Here is a 16,220-nt window from a genome sequence, read left to right as displayed (position 1 = left end):
CGGGTTTTCATGGGGAAAGCTCTGGAGAGGGAGAAAAAAGCAGACTTTAAAGTGCGGACCGTGCCTGGAAAGCACAGAGGGAAGGTGAGTGTGAATAAGCCCAATTCCCAGGACAGGTTCTCAAGGATTACTAGCTACGATGGTTATGTTCTCCCTCCACTGCTAGAGGCAGTATGCCTCTGAGAAACACCAGTTGCTGGGAATCACAAATGGGGAGAACACTGTTTCACTCTGGCCCTGCTTGTGGACTTTCCGTAGATGCTGGACTATGCTGGGTTTTCATCTGATCCAGCACAGCTCTTAACTTATCAGCTCCTCCCATACCAGCTCCTTGTTCTGCTCACTTGGGACCTCAAAAATTTTTGTGTCAATGCAGAAAATTTGTCAAGTTCTTTGCAGCACACGCCCACTTCTTTCCCACAAGAGCTGTTCACACTGGGGTTCCTCTGCAGCATCGGAGCTGTGTTGGTTCAGAATGCAGAGAATGAGCATCGCTGAAAACCTCTGACTGGATGTGTGTTAGATTTCACAGAAGGTACTGTGCGATTCACGAGGCTGCCAAGATTTGAGGGGTAATATGCCAAGTAGTGAGAACCCCCAGAGTTTGACCATTTGACTTACCCAGCTGTCATTCCATTGATACTTCACTGAATCCTTGCAATTCAGATGTTCTTTTAAATGCAACTCTCTTTATTTATATGAGCACATACTGCAGCATGGGGGAGAGCTGTGTGGTGCAAAAAGATGACAACCTAATGACCCCCACCCCACTGAAAAGACTGCCCCAAACCAACCAGTGGAGCTGATGTCCAGAGAAGGTACACTAACTTAAGCCAGAGATAAAGCTCCCCGGGGAAAGTCCGTTCAATTTCAATTTGGCCATTTTATCTACTAGCTGAAAGGTTTGGAGGGGCTGAGCCATGCTGGATCAATGCAGGTCTGGTTGGGCGGCTGTGGCTCCTTTCCTCACCCTGATCCAGTCAATAGCAGGGGAACCAGTGACAAATTTAAGAGAAAAGCATGCAGAGCAGGTATATCCATCACATTAACGATCCGTCCCAATTCAATCAATGGGAAGAGTCGGAATCTGCTCCTCGGTCACTTCCTGTCCCAAATTCTTTACACTGCTCTGTTGCCTCTGCACTTTGCATGCTTCCTGAAGCTACTCCACAGGCCCTTGCTTTGAGATTAGCCTCTGCATGGGGGGGGGGGATCCATGGACGTTATGATGCCTGAATCAGTGGATGCTATCGCTGAATCGTTGGGCAGCATTGTCTGTCCATGAACACAAGGGCCATTGCACTGGCAGACAGGTTGAGCTTTGATGCTGTGCAACAGAGCAATCCAATACAACAGATACACCAGTGGAACCTTGATGCTCAACAGACAGCACATTCTATTGTGCGGCAAAGTTACCAGCAACCTGCTTATGCCTTCTTTTGAGCAACAACGCTCCGCTGGTACAAAGCTTCTCACCACCGGGACAAGTATAGCGCTAAGTCACTTTCACATTGGATACAACCCCATGGTTTCATAGATAGCTTATAAGACCCTCTCATTTTAGGCTATTCTCTACTTGCTGCAAGAAATCCTGAACTGAGGACTGTTCACCTTCTGGTTGCAGGCCTCCAGTGAGGGGCAGCCTACTACCCCCCCCCCCTGACTGCTCATGCCAACCAGACATTTCTTCAACCATAATCTACCCTCCTGTGACTTAAAGTCAATTTGATCTCTAATCCTGCCCTCTGGGGCAGCAGAGGACCAGCCTTTGCCCTCTTCTAGCTGACAGCCCTTCAGGGATTTGAAAAGTGCTGTCATGTTTGTTGTTTCAAAATTCTATGGTTTTCATTTGCTTTAATTTGTTGCATTTTATCAGGTCAGGTGTATTTGAGACGTTCTCTTTGGTATAAAATGACTGATAAATGTATCGAGTGACTGTAATAACTAACTAACTAACTAACTAACTAACTAACTAACTAACTAACTAACTTTGACGTATCAGGTCCCTCTGTACTTTTTAAAAACCAAGCCGCAGTATCCACCCGGATAATAAGGCAGGCGTGATAGAGAATGGCACTGATCTGCTAAGGTGGGAGCAATTTGGGAGGTTGGCATGTTTTTAATTGCTTTTATTGCATGGTGTCACTGAAGACTCCTGCAGGCAGCAGTGAAGTAGACAGATGACTTAATAGCCTGTTGACGTTGCAGTCTAACAGAAGGGCTGGCTGCATATGATCCGACTGTCAATGGGGCACACGGGTCACAACTAGAGAGGAGGATGGCAACGAGCAGGAGGGAGGAAGAGGAATGAGCTGGTGGCCAATGGCAGCAAGAGTTCATGGGTCATGGCTGCTTCCAAAGGGGCAGTTTCTAGTGCTACCCAGGCTGCAAGTGGAATTGAACTCTACACTAAGGAGAGCACTGTGCTCTGACTGTAGAGCCCACTATGTTCCATCCACACGGTGTGACATGGGGGGGGCACTTGAAACTCAGCATATAATCACTTTCTGCCCTACAACCCATTTATCACCCCATATATATTTAAATTCCATCTTGTAATCAGCACTAAAATGCTTATATGCTGTTATGAGTTTGCGGGGGAAGGAAGTGGGCCGTTTGTGAGATCCTTCTAACCCCTGGATCCAGCAGGTATTAAAATATAAGCCAGGCTAGCTTCCCGTGTTGAGGAGATTGACTTGGTGGCGGGCCATTAAGAGAACAAAGGAAGGGGTACTGCGCAAGATGCAAAATTAGGGGGCTCCCTCAACTCAGAGATAGTTAGAAGGAAAAATCCAGGGTTCATAGCTGAGTTGAAGAGATGTCACCTAGAAGTAAAGCAGCAAGCTGGAGGGAGAGTCAGAGCAAACTATGAGAGCCGCGTTTGATGTCTGTTTGAATCACGCTTTGGGGTGTTGATGCTGTGAACCCCTCCATCACAGGCTCAAGTTGTATATATGTGCATCATAAAGACACAACAGTCTCTGTTGGGCTTCACTTCAAAGGAAACACAAACCCTGAGTAAGTGCCTGGAACCCCAGGAATCTCACACCTCTCAGAGATTGGGTTGGTGTGCAACGATATGTGTGTAGCAGCATATCAATATAGCACCATAACAATATAGTGTTAATCCGTTGTGTTGTGGTATTACAGAGTTATATGGCACTATAATGCTAGAATAGAATGCAAATTTAAATTTATTTATATAATATATATATATATATATATATATATATATATATATATATATATAAAAACCATATACACACATTCTCTGGTCATAGCAATTTTATCCACGCTATTAATGGGGTGATTGGAAAAGGCTTTTAAAAGAGAACTTTTTAATATAAGATTAACATGATACCCTCATGGTGTTATAGCACTGAACCTCTTTTATTTAATTAATTACTAAAGCAAGAAATTGGCGCTAATAATAAAAAAAGATAATAAATAGGGGTCCTAAAAAAATGGTTCCTGTCCCAAAGGTTACACTTAAATCTGTTCTGCTGCTGTGGTAGGTTCACTTTTAGAGCTATAATTTCTAGAGTGGTTTCAAGGCCTCTCCACAGGGAACCCTAGAAACTGTTATCTCAGTGCAGGGAACAGGGGTCTCCTAACAACTCTCAGCTCCCTTAACAAACTTCAGCTCCCATAATTATTTGGGGGAAGCCATGATTGTTTAAAGGGGCACCACAGTGCTTTAAATGTATGGTGTGAATGTGGTCTTCATGTCTGGCTAAGTCCCTCATGTCGTCTGCTCTGGAGATGGGGAAGCTTTTGGTCCTCCCATTCTTCCTGCCAACTGACTGTGCTGCCTGGGACTGCTGGGAGCTGGAGTCTAGCAACATCAGGAGAGCCACAGACTCTGGCCAGGACTCTCCAGGACTCTCCAGTGCCACTCACCTTTTACCTGGCAATGCTGAGGGTTGAATCTAGGGGCTTCTGCAGATGCCCTTCCACCCAGCTACTGCCTTCCCCTAGGACAAGCAAGCCCAGCTGGACACAGCTGCTGTCCCTTTTGGCACCTCCTACTGCAAGGAGTAGAAATGATAAGCAGGGGCAGAGACAGGAGGGAAGCTCCCTCTCCTTCCTGCTTTAACTACAACACTGTCCCCTCCCCTCCCCACTTGGCACCAGCAACAGTCTCCCACCCAGGCAGGGAGCTCAGGTGCTGAGTTCAAGTGTTCATTGGCAAACGCTGAATGGCCTTTAAAGATCTTGTTTTTCCTTCCTTTCAAAAGAAAGCCCCAAGGAAAACGTCGCAGCCTACCAGCAAGCCCCCTTGGCGGAGCTCACATCCCTCACCCAAGCATGACAGGCAGCTGTTTTACTGTATTTGCTACCTGTGCTCATCCATCAAACCCATCGATCGGGCAACGGCGGAGTTTTATTAATGATCTTGTCAGTGGCCTGGTGCAAGGTGCAGAGGCTTGTCGGGAATGATAGATCACGGAGCGCACCGGCTGCTATTTATTCTCCAGTGACCTTGTCTCTCCCCATTGTTGCTTGCTTAAGAGTTATGAACGCGAGACATGATAATTTGATATTGATCTATATGGTAAGTGAAAAAATTTACTGCGTCGTTGATGTTTTAACCAAGGGGATGGCACGATAGCCCCAAACAGAGTGCTCCTTCCTGGCACCCATGGCTTGGTGATGTGCCCCAATGGGTATATGGGGGTGGGAGGAGAGGAACTAAGGATGCTTGGCTCCTGACCCCCCCACCTCCCCCATTTTTCACAATAAGCTCTATGGTGCCGCTGCGATCGGCAGGATCTGTTATAGCTTGGCAACAGAACTGCAACAGAAGTCAAAGGGAAACCTGGGATCCCCCCCATTCTGGGTTTTTGGGAAAAAAATGTTGCCTGGGAGAGGGATTCCCTCCCCCCTACTTTTAATTATTTTTAAAACTGCCTTCTTCTTGCAGACCATATGCTGCAGCTATGGTTCCAAGATTTTCTCTACAAGCAGAAAAGCTGGAAAAGGGACTGGAAACAATCTGCCATTATCTTTTTCTGCAGAAAGAACCCCAAGAAAATGAATGGTCTCCCCAAAGCCCTGGAAGATAATAGGAACAGAGAGGGGTTAGCGTTATGGCAGGGAAGAGGCTAACCTTTGGGGGCCTGGGGGCCACATTCACCATAGGCCAACCCTCAAGGGGCTACGTGGAAGCACTGGGTGCTTCCAAAAGTGCATGTGGCCCCCTCTCCCTCTCCCCCCCCACAGAGCCCCCCCTCTGCTCATCAAATGATCACTCCAATATCTGGCAAAGCAGTGATTATTTGCATTCAGGAGGCTGGGCAGGGAAGAGAGGTTTAAACCTGCGCCATCCAACACAGCACTCCAATCTGTTTATTTATTGCAGCTCTGCCAAAATCATTAGGGTCTTGGGGTAAAGGGAAGCAGGTGGAAACGACAGGCATCTGGTTGGCCACTCTAAGAACAGGACTCTGGACTAGATGGGCCATTGGCCTGATCTGACAGGCTCTTCTTATGTCCTAAATTTTTTTCTTGGAGGCTGGATCAGGTCCCTGGACCAGGAGCTAGCCAACCCTGCTCTATGGACCCTAGAAGAATGCAGCTACACCCTGATCTAGATAGGCATGAATGACTGCTGGTGTTGGGGTTGTAAAAGGAATCAGGAGAAATCTATGGAGCAAAATGCGTTTCAATGGCCAGTGTGGTGCAGTGGTTAGAGTGACAGACAATGACCTGGAAGACCATTGTCTGAATCCCTACTCGGCCACGGCAGTCCCTGCCTCTCAGCCTGTCCTACTTCACAGGGTTGTTGTGACAATTACACAAGGAGGGGAAGACCCATGTACAGCACCTTGAGCCTCTTGGAGGACTGAAAATTTCGAATATATATATTTTTAAAGAGCCTCTTGGAGGAAAAAGCTGAGATACAAATGTAATAAATAAAATAAATATTGGCTGTGGTGGATTGACAGGTGAGGGCTATTGCTCTCATATCCTGCTTGTGGTTTCTCCTGGAGGTCAAGGCTTGTCCACTGCGCTTGACTACCTGAAACCTTCAGACTGAACCACAACGGCTATTCTAAAATTATTTTGCTCTTAAGCGTTTCTGGGTTATCTCAAACCAGAACCATCCTTTGAAATCTTCCGAGTATGCAGACCTAAGTGGGTTGTGGATTGGCCTTATCTTGGCATGTGCATTAGCTATACTTGAGCAACACTGGCAGGAAGCTCATGTGTGCAGAGCCAGCCCCATGGATGAACACAAGCATGAGCAGGTCTAGGCCTGTGGGGTCTCCAGGTTGAATTGACTCACCCTAGGAAGCCTGTTGGGAGCAGCGCAGAGAGAGGGGGGGAGAGAGAGGCATGCCTGGGTTATTAAGAGAGGCTGACATTTATTTGCTCTTCCCTAATGACTACTCCCTCCCCTTCACCACCCTGCATCTGTAGCCAAACAGAAGGAGAGTGTGGCAGAGCGTGCAAAAGGACAGATCGCAATTTACGGTGGGTTATTAGCCGTCCTCGCACTGAGATTACACTCCCCTAATGAAGGACTCTTTTACGGCACCATAAAAATAGAGGGGAAAACCCCTCAAAAAGGAGAGAAAGAGAGAGAGAGAGAGAGAGAGAGAGAGAGAGAGAGAGAGAGAGAGAAAAGCAGGGAGACTTGGCTGGAAAGAGTGGGATGAAGAAGGGCAGGAGGGGACCAGGGTGCGAAGCAAAGGGTGTTTATATGCATCTGTGATACCTGCTGAATGAGATATTATTTCATCTGAGATGGAGCCGCATGCAGGTTGAAGGTGAAGTGGATCGAGGACTGATGACAGAAAAGGAGCACCAAACGGAAGAGTCTCCCCATGGGGAACGTCTTCAGCCGTAGGAGAATGGGAACTGAGTAAAAGCATTTTAAAGCACATTGATCAGAGCAGCAGAATTCCCAATGACGCTCATTCCACAGCACACGCGAGAGCTACAATGATGCTTCTCCCGTCTCTTGTGGAAGCACATGATAGGCAGAGCCACTTAGGTGCTGGCCACAATTCCACATGTGCCTAGAAAGAACGGGTCTCATAGGTTTCCCCCTTCTTCCACTCCTTTCCAAGGGAAAATCGCTCTTTAGTAATAGATTGGGACAAATGGCAATCGGGGGAAACCCAAATTTCTGTTGGCTGAGTGCTAAAGAGCTGTTTTCCCCAGAGGAAGAAGCGGGAAAAGAGGAAGTATGGATGAGCCCTCAGAGAATGCACTTTTGCACTTTGCCCTTTGATTGGCAAAGTGCTGCCGCCGCCCAGAGTGTCTAATTATAAGAATTAGTGCAAATTGAGATGTTGCTTTAAAACAGAAAAGCAAACAAAGGTGGGTAGAAAAGAGTTCAGAATTAAGTAGAAACTGCCAATTTCATATGGGGATTCTACGTATGTTGAATGTTGCAACACCCCAAAGACAACGGAATTTGTAACACGAAAGGTTGCAGCTTACAGCTTTGTCACTTTGCAACATTCAGTTACGGAAAGCATATGAGCATCAGTACAATGGGCTCTCATAACATTCCAGCTTCCTAAACCAAGTAAGGTTCACAGTCTGAAGTAGGCTGCAATCCTGCACATATTTGCTAAGGTGTGGAAATTGCGGGGGGGGGGGGGGATTGATCTGGTATCTCGTTTGCAGTTCTCAAACCAATACACAAACTGAATTGCAGCTATAGTTCTAAATTCCCACTTCTCTGAATTCTGCAATGCAGTTCTCCATCAAAAAAGAAAATACGTAAATAAACGCAAACATAAAAAGCATATATTTAGTGGGAAATGTGCAAGAAAAAATTGTTTATAGCAGTCAAAACAATGCACAAAAATGCATATTAGGAAAAACTGTTTTTAAAAAAGTGTGCATATTTGGCAAAAATGTGTATATTAGAAATGTGCATGAGCATGTACACATGTTCATGCAGACTTTTTAAATAAAAAACTCAAAATGGTGCAGAAATAGGGCAAAGTGAACTTAAGACGGAAAAAACGAAAAACTGAGAGAAACTGAAATTGTTGTCAGATGCATCCACCCCTAATATATTTACTTCTGAGTAAATATGGACAGGGTTGCATTGTTAATCTCTTCCAATTGTGCCATACAAGCCAACACTTTCTGGTGGCTGTTGTAGCACAAACGTTGCCTGCATTATACATTGGGGGCTTGGGTGGATGCTCAGCCCCACAGGTGAGATTGCTGAGGAGGAGAGAAGGGGTTGATGGAATACACCCTCTTCTGGACTTCAGGATGTGTGTGTGCACGCATGTAGGAGGGAGGGAGGGGATAGCAACAATTTTCATTGTCATTCCCTTTTTAGGAACCCAAAAGTATACAAGAACACCTAAAGATGGGGGTGGATGATGACAGGAGCCACTGGTTTGTTTTATAAAGTCTAAGCAAGTCCATGTTTGCAGAACAGACAATCAGTTTGGTTGTACATGTAATTGTTCAACTGATGAAAACAGGAGCCTTCTGTGGGTAGGGGTGTGTGCTCTTGGGTGGGGCCCAGAGCTTCTGTTCAAAACGCCTTGAGTTCCCCCAGGCCCTGGAAGGTAAAGCCAGCAACCCTGATTGACATGGAGCTCGAAATTGCATCAGTGCCAAACCCTGAACTCGCTGCAGGAAGAACATATTGCCAGCCAAAAACAAAAAAACAAAAAACAGACCGAGCAAGAAGAAAGCCAGATTTTATGAGACGTTGATTCACAAGTTAAGAAAATAAATCGCAGATCCTGTCAAACCTTACTCATCATGAGATAAGGACTTGTCAAAATGCAAGGGTGGCACCAGGGAGTTGGAAAACAGAGCACTCAGTCACACTTTTGGAAAAACCTCACCACGCTGCCCCACATTTCCATGCCAGGGTGTTGTCACGAAGCCTCCCCGTCCTGCGTGACTCCCGCCAGGCGCCCATTGCTAGGTGGAGTAGAAATGCTTGAGAAGCTGCTTCTTGTCCACTTTGCCCATTTGGTTTCGCGGGATCTCCTCCACCACCAGCAGTTCAGAGGGGATGGTGTAAGGTGCCATGAACTCTCTGGGACACACAAGCACATGTTCTGGTTAAGAGACTGCTGCTGCAAATGTCCATCTCCTCTCTACTCCTGCCCAAGCGCTGAATCATGGCTTCCCTTGTGATACAGAGCTGGACAGGGACACTGGAAGGTGCCTAATAACAAATCAGACCCTTGATACATCTAGCTCAGTGTTATTTACTGGCAATGGTTGCCCAGTATTTCAGTGGTGAGTCTCTCCCAGTGCGGTATACCTGGAGATGCTGAGGACTGAGCATGGGACCTCCTGCATGCAAAGCAGTACCTTTCCCACAGAGCTACATCCCTTCTCCAAAATACTCTCAAGGAAAGGACTGTGCACCCCTCAGTATAAGAGTCAACAGATATAAACTATGCAAACATTTGAGCCTGGAAATAATCCAGTGAAGGCTTCCAGTCATTAAGAGCAGGGAGACACTGCCCTGTTCAACTTGGGCCAGGTGAAGTGCTCATGTTTCTACTCCCCCCCCCCACAAATATTCCGTATATACTAGAATACAGATCACTGTGTCATGAGGCCTATGGCCCCCTGACCAGAACAAGCAAGGACAGAAATGTTCAATCTGGAATCAAAACAAGAAGTGGGGCAGATGAAAAGAATGCACTTCTTTGCACAGTGCAAATTCCACTTCTGTCCTAATGGCCACTGGCATAGATGGGCAAAGGAAAGGGTCTCCTATAATAAACGTGTGAGTCTTCAAGGTGCTGCAAGACCTTTTATAGCTTCAAAAGGGGATTAGAGAAGGTCAAGGAGGAGGAGGAGGAGGAAGTCTTTCAGCAGCTGTCAGCCATCATGGCAAATAAGAATTTCCATGTTTAGAGGCAGCATACCACTGCTGTGGAAGATCAAGGGCTGCTGTTTCTCTCATGCTTGTGAGCTTCCAGAGGAGGACATCTAGCTGACCACTGTAGGAAGCAGAATGCTGGACTAGAAGGCAATTTGGCCTCATCCAGCACAGCCCATGTTAGGCTCCTATGCAATCGATTGTGCCTATTCTGATGGAACGCTGTCCTTCAACCAGGGGGTTTAGAGCAAGGGTGGCACAGGAGGAGCAGCTGCTTGGAGGGCGTTCTGTACCCACATATTGCTCTGGGTCACCCAGCCATGCACATGGATGCTTAAGGCTGAGTAACAACGTACCACAGTGTGTGTGTGTTTGTGTGTGTGTGCGTGTGTGTGTGTGTGTGTGTGAGAGAGAGAGAGAGAGAGAGAGAGAGAGAGAAAGTGCCCAGACAAAGCACCTCCAAGAAGCAGAATGGATCACTTTTAATGGGTTCTCATCAATCCTTGCAATTAGATATGGCAGGAAGAGCAAATGACAAATTGTCAACATAAGCGCTAAGGAGCCTTGCAAACACCCGGCCCTCCACACAAGCCCCCCTCCTATGTGCAACCACCTCCCCCCCATTCCTCTTGATCACAGGCATGCATGATGGGGAGGATGCCAAACAAGTTCAGCTTCTTATTAAAGCCCCACCAGGGGACTGTCTGAGCACGAAAGAAAGTCACCTTGCCCACTGCAAAGTGTGCGTGATCATATGCATGTGGGATGCTTTCCCTCACTACACCACTGGCTGCAGGGCATGCCCTGCTCTGACGGGTACAGAGTCTGGAGTGACATGCCAAGCCCGCCCAGCATGTCAGGGCTCTTCTCCTCCCTCAGTGCCTCCACTGCTTTCAAACTATCGATGCCTTTCTGCCATGTGGAGGGAGGCCTCGAGCTCAGGACCGGCTTGTCACCGGGAGCAGATTGGAGGCGAAAGCCACAAAATGAATCACTCTGAAGAAGGACATGTGTCTCCTGCCAGAGAATGTGGCGGGGGGCGGAGGGACGAAGGGAGGCAAGTGGCGTGGAAGATAAAGAGGAGAGACAGGACGAGCGGCAGTGGAAGAAGCCGGCAGGGGTGTGAGACCCGGGAGGCGGCGTGCGGAGAGAGCGAGAGCGGGCCAAAGACTCTTCCCGAGGTGCTCAGACACTGCTGCTCTGGAGAGACCTGCCCTGCAATCTTGGCTGTGAGGAGACAGGCAGGAAACTGAGGCACAAGGGCAAAGAGGGGAGATGTGCAAGGAGATAGCACTTGTTCCCCTGCTGCCACCACCCTAACAGCTCTGACTCGAGAAGTGATGGGAGTGAAGGAAGTTAAAGGCTTGATAACAGCTATGCTGGGCCCTCTGCGCTTGACACGGCTGGTTTTCAGCTTTTGCACCCTCTTACAGCCTTTATGCAACACACCTTATTCTCCCTGCGCAGCCTGCTAAAGAAGCTTTTGTAACACTGGTATACCATTCCCTCTTCTGGCCATCACTGGGCTGTTCTTTCTATTGAGGAGCTGGGCATGGATAATCTTTGCCTGGGAGGAGGAAGTGGGGCTGTACATGAGCACATGTGTTTGGTGGTGACGGGGAACCCACCTCCATAGCACAAGAAGCAGGAAATGACCAATAACCAACACTGCTGGGCTCATAATCAGCTCAACCAGTTTCCAGGGCCACACTTTCAGATGCCACATATACCAGTTCCCAGGAGAATGCTAACGTGGGCATGGTGTAGTGAGCACCCCAGGTTGGTTGCAGTGGAACTATGGGAATGTAGGAACCTGATTTACACTGTCCGTCTGGCTCAGCACTGCCTATGCTGATTGTCGGTGGGTCTCTAGCATTTCAGAGAGAAGAGGTCCTTCTGCATACAAAGCACATGCTCTGCCACTGAGTTACGGTCCTTCCCTAGGGAAGCAGAAGGCTAAACTAGATGGGCTTTTGGTATGACCCTTTAGAGGTCTTTCTATTCTGTTATGTAAAAAAAATGTATGGGTGATGTGCAAGTGCACAGCCAGCCTCTCAAGTGTTATGCGAGGAAGCTGGCATGCAGGCAGGGGAGTGAGAGGCCAGGGCTCAAGGCCTCCACACCTCTGGATTTCTTTGTGAGTTTTCTTTGCTGTTTATTCAGAGCAACAGAGGCTAGCAAGAGTATTCCTCACATTTGCTAAATTGCAAACCTCCCACTGTGATTTTTGCAAATCCTGGGGACTGTTTAATTGGGCAGCTGTGCAGCCCTGGATGAAACAAGAATGCCTGTGGTTTGTGAATAGCACCAGTTTCACATACCCTCTAAAAAAGCATCCAATATGTTTTTGGGAGTGGGGGGTGGAGCAGCCACCTGGGACAAGGGAACCCTTATTCAATTTGTATTAGTTGAACTGCTGAAAAATGGTGTGTGTGTGTGTGTGTGTGTGTGTGTGTGTGTATTCTGCTTCTATCATTTCAGCACACCTTGGAGACTAGCTCTCTAATATAGGCCCAGCTTGGTAGCAGGGGAGGGCAAGAAAGCACATAGGAATAGCATTGCACACAAAAAATCTAGAGCCATGTTTGTAGCCTCATGAGTCAGAAGGAATTAACTGTGTTGTTCCAGACCCATTGGCCTAGAGGGAAGTAGCAATAGATAGTCCAACAACAGCCCAGCCTATACTTGAATAACATATACAGACTAAATAGCTAGGATGCAACCAGCAGTTTTATAGAACCAAGTGGACCCCTATTGGCTCCTGGTGTCACCTGACCCCCTCCACTAAATACTGATAGCTGCAGTGCCACCCTCTGGTCAGTGATGGCATTAAACTGCAACAGAGGACAACTGTACCCTCTTGGCTAAATAATCGAAACACAGACTTCTACAACCAGATGCTAGTCTGATGTTCTGGACTACAACTCCCATTAGCTTCAGCCAGCAGAGTCATGGTCATGCTGGTTGGAGCTAATGGGAATTATAGTACAAGATATCTAGCGGTCACCAGGTTGGAGAAGGCTGAAGTAGGAAATTCACAGTGGAGTAAAGTAGAGGAATGAATGGCATTCTACCAGTACAGTCATACCTTGGATTACACACGCTTCAGGTTGCATTTTTTTTGGGTTACGGACCACTGAAACTCGGAAGTACTGGAATGGGTTACTTCTGGGTTTCGGTGGTCGAGCATGCGCAGAAGCGCTAAATCGCGCTTTGCGTATGCGCAGAAGCGCCGAATGGCAACCTACATGTGCGCAGACGCGGGTTGCAAACATGCATCCCACACGGATCACGTTCGCAACCCGAGCGTCCACTGTATATTTACTTTTTCATTTACCAGCTGAATATATTTTCATTCTTACCGTAGGAAAAATATCATAAATGTTGGGAAGTTTGGAAACCAGCTTGTAAATAACTTTAGTTTGTACCCATTGGTTTGGCTACTGTTCATCCTGCATTTATTCATTTTACTTATTTAATATATTTATACCCCGCCTTTCTCCCAAGTAAGTATTCAACTGGAATAGACAATGGCCTGCCCTAGACCTTCCCATGACACCCCATACCCAGTGGGTGCTGCCATGTTACCTTGCCCATTCCTTCAGGTCCGTGAGAGACAGTGCCTGGCCCTCATGCAGCCTGACCACAGCGCTGATCTTCTGACCCCACGTCATGTCCGGGGCACCAATCACAGCCACATCTGGAGAGGGGGAAAGTGTGAAAGAGTCACACAGAGAAGGTGGGAAGAACTCCCTCCTACAAGAAATTCACCTTACTTTGTCCAAACTTATTTTTGGTCTTTGTGTTAAACTTGGTGCCTGTTTCAGTTTGGTGGGCAGGCTGCTAGAACTGTTTTAATCTGAGGTGACTTATTTAATTTATTCATTATGCTATTATTTATTTCAAAAAATTTATATACCACTTGATAGTAAAAAATCAAGGAAGATTTACAACCCTACTTTAAAACATATTAAAATTACCCAATTTGCAATAGCTGCACTATTTTCTCCCTCTTTCTTTAAACACTCTGCAATATTTTGCCTTAACTATAGCTCGTTAGCTGCCCTGAGTGCCATTTATGGGAGAATATGTCTCAGGTTCAGGTCCTGATGTCTTCAGGTAAGGCTGGGAAGGACCACCTAAAACCTCAGAGAGCCACTGCCAGATACTGTTTACAATCCTCCAAACTGTCTTAGTATACAGGGCAGTTTCGTTTGAGGTGGTGGGAGAGAGAGAGGGATTGAGTGTGTCTGTGCAAGTGAAGGAGGGTGGGTGGGTTTACCTGGAATGTGGAATGCCATTGGGGGACCTGTCAGACCTTGCTGCACTTTGTAAAGCACTAAGTACATGAACTGAACTATGTTAGCAAATCAATAAGTAGCTGCAGGGCGTGGCTAGGCTTTACCAGCAATGCTGGGGTGAGCCAGCAGGTGGCGCTCGACTTCCAGGGCACTGATTTTGTAGCCGCCGCTTTTGATGATGTCAACTGAGGTCCGTCCTCTGATCCAGTAGGTGCCCTCCTTATACACAGCCGTGTCACCTGGAAAAAGAAAGGAGCTGGTAAGATGAGGCAGGTGACATTTCTAGGGGTGGAACAGCAGGGTGGAGATCAACACCTGGAAGCCACTAATAATGAAAGAGGAAGAGGTGTGGCAGCGATGGCAGAGAAGGCAAAGACAAGAGGCAATGGCTAGTGAGGGCAGCTAATAGGATGGAAAAAGGAGGGATAAAAATAAGAACGAATGGATGTTGTGCCTGTAATATACGAAAAGCATTTTAATACCAATTAAAAACAATGCATGTCTATGACAATGCACATACAATATTTGACTTATTATTTGCTGTATTATAGTTATTTGTTATGACCAATGAGGGACACCGCGAGTGAAACATATTTGGCTATGGTAAACATTGCTAACTTATTGGTTCAGTTTGTTTTCATTCTTTTATTTTATGACAGATTATGAGCCATACCTAGCAGTTTCTGGACACCTGGCTGTTCTAATTTGGAAACTTTTTTTTAATAGCAGCTGCTGATCCATACCAACTGGGCAGCAGCACCATCACCAAGGAAGACATCACTTGCCAACTCTAGGGCCTGAGATGGTTGTATTGGGGAAATGTGCTCTTTAGGTACTTTCGTCTCAAGCCACAGGGCTTTACACACTCGAACTAGCACCTTGAACTGGGTTGGTAGCTCAATAGCAGCCAGTGAAGCTTCAGGACCAGTGTGACGCATGGGACCTCCATGTTCACAGCCAATATGCCACTGAGCACTTTCATGGCTTGCCTGTTGGGCTTCCTGGAAGAATCTGGTTGGCTGCTGTGATAAACAGGATGCTGGACTAGATGGATCTTAGGGGTCTCATCTAGAAAGGATTGGTTTGGTTAGATTAGGTGAGCTTGACCAAAGGCTTACCATTGTCCTTTCCGCCATGAGGGAGTCCACCCTGGCCCTGACCAGGTTTCCTTTTGTGGCTTGTCTCCCAGATTCTTCTGCCCTCTCTCTCACTTACCCTCCCTCACATCCTCCAGGGCTCTGGGAAGCTGCAGCCTCCTAGGCAAGAGAAGCACAAGCCCCTCTCTCTTGCCTGTGCCATCCACTGCCATTCTGAAATGTCAGCTGAACACAAGGCTGTTCTCTGAAACATCAGCTCAACATAGATACGGAGGGTCTGTCCTCTGCGGACTGGTCATAATGGTCCTCTTGCCTCAGCCCACACCTGGCTACAGCTTGTTGGCATTCGAGGTATGAGGTAGCAGAGAGAAATGGGATGAACTCACTAGGGCCAAATCTGCACGGTACATTTCAAGCATGATGTCACCATTTCAAACAGTCATGGCATCCCCCAAAGAATTCCAGGTGTACTTTGTTATGGGTGCTGTTAGGGGGCCCCTGACACCCCTTCCCCAGCTACAATTCCCAGAGTGGTTTAACAATCAATCTCTCTTCATAGGGAACTCTGGGAACTGTAGCTCTTGGAGGGGAACAGGGGTTTCCTTACAATTCTCTGCACCCTCAACAAACCACAGCTCCCAGAATTCTTTGGGGGAAGCCATAGCTGTTTAAGGTAGTACAGTGGTACCTCAGGTTAAGTACTTAATTCGTTCCGGAGGTCCGTTCTTAACCTGAAGCACCACTTTAGCTAATGGGGCCTCCCGCTGCCGCCGGAGCACGATTTCTGTTCTCATCCTGAAGCAAAGTTCTTAACCCGAGGTACTATTTCTGGGTTAGTGGTGTCTGTAACCTGAAGCGTCTGTAACCTGAAGCATATGTAACCCGAGGTACCACTGTATCATAATGCTTCAAATGTATGGTGTGGATGTGGTCTAAAACTCTAAATTGCCTTATACTGAGTTGCATCACTGGTTCATTTCACTCAGTATT

At 47.1% G+C, this 16,220-nt stretch overlaps 1 protein-coding gene across 6 annotated transcripts in view; it reads right to left on the bottom strand.

Moving 5' to 3' along the window:
• The window catches only part of LOC128419385 (malonate--CoA ligase ACSF3, mitochondrial-like), a 112,297-nt gene that overhangs the window by 41,636 nt on the left and 54,441 nt on the right, over positions 1-16,220 (bottom strand). For 5 of the 6 annotated variants that reach the window (XM_053400012.1, XM_053400013.1, XM_053400015.1 and 2 more), the window contains 3 exons: positions 14,238-14,372; positions 13,421-13,532; positions 8,665-9,031 (listed from right to left, as the gene is read on the bottom strand). In XM_053400012.1, coding sequence (XP_053255987.1) covers positions 8,914-9,031; positions 13,421-13,532; positions 14,238-14,372 — 365 coding nt within the window. In that variant the 3' untranslated portion in view covers positions 8,665-8,913. Of the gene's footprint in view, positions 1-8,664; positions 9,032-13,420; positions 13,533-14,237; positions 14,373-16,220 lie in introns of those variants that run through there. The other variant, XM_053400010.1, reaches the window with a different exon arrangement.

The sequence above is a fragment of the Podarcis raffonei genome, chromosome 8 (genome assembly GCF_027172205.1).
Source record: "Podarcis raffonei isolate rPodRaf1 chromosome 8, rPodRaf1.pri, whole genome shotgun sequence".
Taxonomy (NCBI): Eukaryota; Metazoa; Chordata; class Lepidosauria; order Squamata; family Lacertidae; genus Podarcis; species Podarcis raffonei.
This window is presented reverse-complemented; position numbering and strand designations above follow the sequence as displayed.